The sequence below is a fragment of the Seriola lalandi genome, unplaced genomic scaffold (assembly GCF_002814215.2).
Source record: "Seriola lalandi dorsalis isolate HSWRI2012SDOR001 ecotype SW California unplaced genomic scaffold, Sedor1 jcf7180002054511, whole genome shotgun sequence".
Classification (NCBI taxonomy): domain Eukaryota; kingdom Metazoa; phylum Chordata; class Actinopteri; order Carangiformes; family Carangidae; genus Seriola; species Seriola lalandi.
In genome coordinates this window covers 723,688-730,835 of record NW_019525064.1, presented here as the reverse complement: position 1 = coordinate 730,835, position 7,148 = coordinate 723,688, and the positions used below count along the sequence as shown (strand labels likewise).

General features: G+C 42.8%; 1 protein-coding gene across 1 annotated transcript in view; it reads left to right on the top strand.

Annotated features, from left to right (window-relative positions):
* Positions 1–226: 226 nt before the first annotated feature.
* Positions 227–7,148, top strand: part of slc9a7 (solute carrier family 9 member 7) — a 26,214-nt gene continuing 19,292 nt past the window's right edge. Inside the window, exons 1-6 of the mRNA XM_023413299.2 lie at positions 227–799; positions 3,218–3,420; positions 3,504–3,581; positions 6,034–6,110; positions 6,751–6,863; positions 6,958–7,063. Coding sequence (XP_023269067.1) covers positions 520–799; positions 3,218–3,420; positions 3,504–3,581; positions 6,034–6,110; positions 6,751–6,863; positions 6,958–7,063 — 857 coding nt within the window. The 5' untranslated portion in view covers positions 227–519. The remainder of the gene's footprint in view (positions 800–3,217; positions 3,421–3,503; positions 3,582–6,033; positions 6,111–6,750; positions 6,864–6,957; positions 7,064–7,148) is intronic.

Below are 7,148 nucleotides of genomic sequence, written 5' to 3'. Positions count from 1 at the left end.
AGGTTTTAGGTGGCATAGAAATGCCCCCCCCCCCTACTGTGCCCCTCAGATGTAAACCCACCTCTCACCCCACTACTCTCACTCCCAAGGCCGCATTATCCACAGCGGATATCTCCTCCTCCTTTTCTTTCTAAAGCCTGAGTTTTAACGTCCAAGCACAGACCACGTGAATTTCCTGTTTTGACGAGGGGGCAAGCACTGAATTGCACAATCATCAAAATCCCTGGACAATGACTCAGTAGCTTGAAATCGGCCGACTTCGGTGGCTGCCTGGGCGACAGCGTGATTTGGTCTCCTCCACAGGGCAGCGCAGTCTCACTGTGCAGCGGCTGCTCGCCTCCCGACGGGCGCAGTGTACCTTTAAAAGGTTGAACTCGCCGGTCTACGGCCTGAAAGCACAGGATTGCTTCCCCGCTCGGCTCAGCTGTGTAAACCTTCCAGCAGTGACATGGCATAGAGTCTCTGTGCTGACAGCAGCAGCAGCAGCAGCAGCAGCAGCAGCATCCCGCACCCTGCGCCATGGACGCTCTCCGACAGCCGAGGCGGAGAGGAGCCTGCGCGGCGCTGGACACGATGATGTCCGTGTGGATTTTACTGAGCGCGGTGTCAGGGCTGAAGGCGGAGGACGACGGAATGGAAGAACTTGCCACCGAGAAGGAAGCTGAGGAAAGTCACCGACAGGACAGCGTTAATTTGCTGACATTCATTTTACTGCTGACCTTAACCATCCTCACCATCTGGCTCTTCAAGCACAGACGGGTCCGTTTCCTTCACGAAACCGGGCTGGCGATGATTTACGGTGAGGCTTTTAGAGGTTATATGATGAAGGCACAAACACACGCGCACACACACACACACACACACACACACACACACACACACACACACACACGCACACACACACCGTCTCCTTCACAACTACCACCACCTTCCCGCAGGCTTAGCATGATTCAGTCTCTCTGGTGCTTGTGCTGCGGCTGCTCAGGGGCGATGAGCAGAAAAACCCGGAGACAGTGAGATGATTTCAGTCTGAACAAATGCACCGAGGCGCCTCCGCATTTCCACCAGCTCACATTGCTCCTAATTGGCTGGGCCGGTGCTAATTTCTAGAAGGTGCTTTGGGCTGTTCAACCTTGCCTACTCTCCACCAGGCTGCTGCATGTGCAGCTTTATCTCTGACTGACTGGGAGTCAGCGCCCTGACATATGGGAAGGCACTTATGCAGTGTCTGTGGTATCAATTAGATTACAATGATCTTAATGTATTTTATATTGTTTTATCTCCTATGACACCACTGTAATATGATATATATATATATATATAATGGCTGTTGTTATAGGCTACTTGTAGAAGACCCTCCAGGAATACCTTGTGCAGTAAAACATTTTAAATTTGATAAATCTGTCAATCTTTCAAAGTTCATAACAGAGTAATGGGGAAAAGAGCGGGTAGAAAACAGGGAACAATACATGTAATGCATGTGTTGTGTGTTCTCATCCTCCATATTAAATAACAGTGCAGAGTGCAGTCAGTACAAAACTATCTCACCAATATAATCATCATTCTTTTTTTTTTTTAAAAAGGGGAGATTATACCTTTGGTATTTGCTTGTTAAAGGCTCTAAGATGAAAACTCAGTAGTCTGGAGGTTTGTCCTCAGCTGGGGTCTGGATGTATTTTTGTGCCAGTGAGTTCATTATATTAATTTCTACAGGGACAAGCATGGGCTGTTCAGTGAACAGATTTATGCAGCATGTAAAGTCTACTGTAAACTGGAGCGCTGCACTGTGAAATCAACAGAGATCGGTCCCGTTTCCCTGCAGATAAATTTGCAGAGAAAACTCTTAAATCAACAAACCAAAGTCTGTGTTTATCATCTGAATTCACGATCAAACGACACGATCAGGCAGAAGCCACTGTCACAGCGTGTGCCAGGCCACGCTGAGCTGAACCACTTCAGAACTAATGCCTCAGAACAACATGCAGAATCACATCCGTACAGTGTTGTCCTTCACAGTTTATCAGAGTGATCCCAGCCAGTCACTTATTAACCAAAGATCTCACATGAAAAACACAGACTTTGATTTGTTTTGTTTTTTTATTAAGCTGGGGGTTTTTTTCTCTTTATTTCACTTCCATTTTTCAGTGTCACAAATATGGACCATGAGCTCAAGCGGGGAGTCACGACCTGGCAGGAGGTCAAAAACAAGAAACTGTATGTGCACATAGAGAACGTGTTTTACACGTATCTGTAGGACAGGTTGGATTATTAAGGTCTCAGTCTTATAACTTTAAGGATATTATTGTGTTGGGTTCAGTTTGATGTCATGAAGTTTAAACCTGCTCTGTGTGTTAGATCAGACTGTTTGTATTTGTTGGGCTGTCACCAGTATCAAAGCGCTGCGCAGTGGAAACCTTGTCACGATACTGATTATCTGCGTAAAGAGCAGCTCTACAGAAAACCTTATTTTTGTCAAATCAGTGATGTACAATCACATTGATAAAAGTCTGTGGCATCATTTTAAAAAATCTTTTCCGTGTCTTATCAGATGCTAATTTTCCTGTTGTGGTACTTTCCTGCTCCTAAAGTATAAAAGTCCCCACAATCCCACTATGGCTGGAAAGAACCTTCAATTTGTGATCACTGTAATTATTTGAGGATGTTGTTGCCTGTTGCAAAACTGTCACTATCTGGTGCCTGTCTATATGTGTGTGCATGTGCGTGTGTGTGTGTGTGTGTGTGTGTGTGTGTGTGTGTGTGTGTGTGTGGTTAAGGCCACAGGCAGAGTGTGATGTCTGTGGTAAAACCCTCTGGCAGGAGGAATCAGTGAGTGCAGTGTCGGCAGCTTTGCTTCGCCACGTCTCCTGCAGACAACTGCTGTCTGATCAGAGGATTTATGTTCTCTAACTGCCTCATTCATTTCTTCCTGGGTTTTGCTCTCCCCACAAGCTTCTGCTCACCGGCTCCCCATTTTTCTTTCTTTGCCCCGCTGCTCTCTGTGTGTCACCTGCCTGATCCTGAGGGCTTGTAGAGCGGCGGCACCTGGAAAATGATCTTGTGCTGAGTAATTCACGTGTTCAGCTCGGTGACATTTAGGTTAGGGTAATTGTAGATCCTCCGCATTAGCTGGTTAATTAAAAAAAAGGTTATACCCATGAAAGAGTGGCTATTTTTTTTTATCATACTCTCATCATCTCTCTTCTTCTGTTGTTCTCAGGTTTGCTGGTGGGTGTGATCCTGCGATACGGCATCCCTGCCACCAGCTACCACAACAAGACCCCCCCGAGCTGCTCGCTGAAGGAAGGACCTGCTAGCACCCTGCTGCTTAATGTCAGCGGCAAGTTCTTTGAGTACACCCTCAAAGGGGAGATCAACTCCCGAGAGATTCACAATGTGGAGCAGAATGATATGCTGCGCAAGGTAACAGAGAAAAACATCAGTAGTTTAACTCCGCCTGTTTCAAATTCACCCTAATAATGCTTTCTCTTTATTGTCCCTCCCAGGTGACCTTTGACCCTGAAGTATTTTTCAACATATTGCTGCCTCCTATCATCTTCCACGCCGGCTACAGTCTGAAGAAGGTGAGATGTGGCGTGTGAAGCTCAGGATGTGTGATTACATGGAGGCAGATTTTTTAAACGATTGCACCGTAACATGAGCATGTGAGATAATGTTGTTGCATGGCCCAAGTGAACGTTATCTGCTGCCACAAACTGCTGTCTCATTGGACAATATGCTCGGCTAAGAAAAGCGCCCATTGGCCCCGGCTGTGAGAGCTGACGGTGTGCGCTGAACATAAGTGGCCCTTTGGAGGGGAAGTCCAGAGCAGATGTCTTTCATTTCCTTTTCTGGAGTTTGTGCGGGCGAAGAAAAAACGGCTGACGCTGACAATGCGACCAGTTTCTGCTCCTGATTGTTGTACTGCAGCAGATTTGTTGTATTTTGGGGAGATCCTCTGCTGCTTTTCATTATTAATCCGTAACCACACAGTGTGAGAGATTCAAGTAGAGCAGGTGGCACTTTTTATGCATGACAATTGTGGGTAGGCGATTCCCCGTTTAGGTGCTTTAGTGTACCGACCTTGAAATAATGGAGAGGCATATGTGTTTAAACAGGTGGTGACATCGGATCCATGTTCTCATTGTGAGTGTTACTCAGACTCCAATCGTACAGTGATGGATGATGTATCCGATGAATGAGAGGAAATGGCCTCGTGGAGCCACTTCAGGATAACCCATCTTCAAGTGGCGACTCAACTGAAATATATTAGCAGCTATTTGATGTGTTGCTATGAGAATTTGTAGAAAACATTCACACTCCTCATGGAAGATAAACCCTGCTGTCTTTAATGATCCCCTGCTTTCCACCACCGAGTCAAAGCTTCATTTCTTTTTTTTCAGCCTTGTGTTTCCTGCTAATTAGCAATGGTTAGCTAGCATGCTAACTTCACAAAGACGGTGAACATGGTCGACATTATACCCGCTAAACATCGCCTCGTGTTAGCATGCCGATGTTAGCATTTAGCTTAAAGGAGTAGCTGCTAAGCTGTGCCCCAAACTACATATGAGTACACACTACACACTGTCACTGTCTTATGGGTTTGTGTACGAACATCTTATAACCACAAACATGTTATTACAGCAGACAGTGATGCAATACGTGCCACCATCAAACTGAGTCTCGTTAGATGCAAGTTCAATTTCACAAGAAAGCAAGAAAAATGGCTTTTTTTTTTTTTTTTGTAAATCAACCAACACCCACAATTTATTTAAATTTTTTCACAGCTGTGCGAAGATCCTCCATTTCCTTCCTGTATGTGGAAGAGCCGAATGAACGGGTTATACTCAGTTGGATCAATATAAACTACAGTATGCACTAAAAACCTGCTGAGAAATAGGATGTAACGTGGATTTGGGATAAAGTTTTAGTCTTGTTAATATAAATTATTAGTTTCATTATAGATTTATACTTTTAATTTAATTTTAATTTTAAAATAACAAATTTTATATTAGTCCATAACATAATATGGTTTAGTTTGTCCAACCAACAGCCCCGAATCCAAAAGTGTTCAATTTACAATGATATAAGCAAATCCTAATATTTTAGATGGAACCAGTACGTGTTTGGTATTTTTGCTTGATATGACTTAAACGATTGATCCATTATCAAAACTGTTGCTTAATCTTCTGTCAGTAAATTAATTAACCGATCCACTACTGATCAGTTATATCAATATTAATGTCACTGTTAGATTGATTCTGTTCCAATGGTTAGCACAGATTTTCTGAAAGTAAAAGACACCTTAACTGGGTTGTTTAAAAACTCTTTATGGTTTTTTAACTCTTGTCTTGACAGGTTTTTTATCTGTGTTCTTGTGAAGTTGGGATTCATAGTGGAATTTGCTGAACAAGCCTCAGGAAATAGGAAGCTGGAGGTGATGTCAGCCTTAAAATTACACAACTTTTTGAATCATCTGTTGCAAGAGTTGCAGAGTTCATTTTGATGAAAACATTTTCACAGCTGTAGAAAGAAACACAGACAGATGCTGTGTTTGTTTCTGTCCGTTCAGTGAATCTTGTGCTTTAGATCATTGCAACAAAACACACAGAAGAGTAATGGATATGCAAATGTCAGTATAATTAGCTGTGTGTCGTCTTAACTGAGCTGCCACAGACGATCTGTCGTGTGTTTCTTCACCGGAATCATTACAGTATTTTTCTTACATTCTTTTATGTTTTCTTTAACAAAAATCAGCATTTTAGTTTGAGACTGCAGAGGGAGTCGGGGGTGATCTGGAAGACGCCTCTGTGTTGTGCTGCTTGTTTGTTTTATAACCAGTCAAACAGCTGAATTTGTGTTTGTGTTTCTGGTTTGACAGAGAGTTACTCGCCCACCTGTGGCTGTTACTGACCTCCGGCCTGTTTCGGACATTTGTTTTGTAAAAGTAAACTAAAATGTGGTCAGATTGAGAATGTGTGTAGTTTCTGACAGTGACACAGCTATGCTAACTTTGTACAATTTTTCCTCTTCCAGAGACACTTCTTCAGGAACCTGGGCTCCATCATAACGTATGCCTTCCTGGGCACTGCTATCTCATGTTTCGTTATTGGGTAAGCGTACACTTCCTGTTTATGAAATGTCAGTTTAAAATCTGATCAATCACAACCCCGCTCAGGGTTGGATAAAGGTTACAACATGTTTTGCAGATAACTGAAAAGGAAATAAATCTAAAGACAAACAAAGCAAAACACAACAAAAAGAAACAGGTTGGAAGCCAGGGGGAAAGAGAGAGAGAGAGTGAGAACATAAGATATACAGGTCATGTCAAGTTCTTAGTTCTCTTCTACTGATGAAACATAGAAACATCCACAAAATCAACACAAAATAAAACATAAAGCAAAAAATGATTAATAAGAGGTGTATTTACATGCAGATATTCAACAACTATTATGCACAAAAGAATCAAAAATAATACACATACATATATTATTGATTGGCATTCGATTATGGCTAAAAGTTGCTATTCAAACAAACATATTCTTAAATGTATTTTAATCATAAATCCTTATTAGCTGTGCTTTGGAAAATGAGTTTTATTACAATATGATGACTGACTCATAATTCTGGGTAACACACCGTCACTCCAGCAAGACATAAAACTGATCTTAACAATTTATGGTCACAAAGACACATTTTTCACAATTTACAGTCCTGAATTCAATATCAAACCCCTTCTGTTCTGCTCTCCAGGAATCTGATGTACGGTGTGGTCAAACTGATGCAAGTGGTCGGACAGCTGACTGACAAGTTCTACTACACTGACTGCCTTTTCTTTGGTGCCATCATCTCTGCCACAGACCCAGGTGAGGCGATCGCTCTCAGTCACTTTAGAGAATGAAACAGAAGATGTCTGTGTATATGAAATTTGCCTTTTTAAATCTGTACTTCTGCGTGTAGTGACGGTGTTGGCCATTTTCAATGAGCTCCATGCAGACGGGGATCTCTACGCTCTGCTGTTTGGAGAAAGCGTTATGAATGACGCAGTTGCCATTGTGCTTTCCTCGTAAGTCACATTTTTTTTGTCTCATCAAATCTCAACACCTTCCCTCCTGCTACACCAGTGTGGGTTTTCAGCCCCTTTCTCCCTG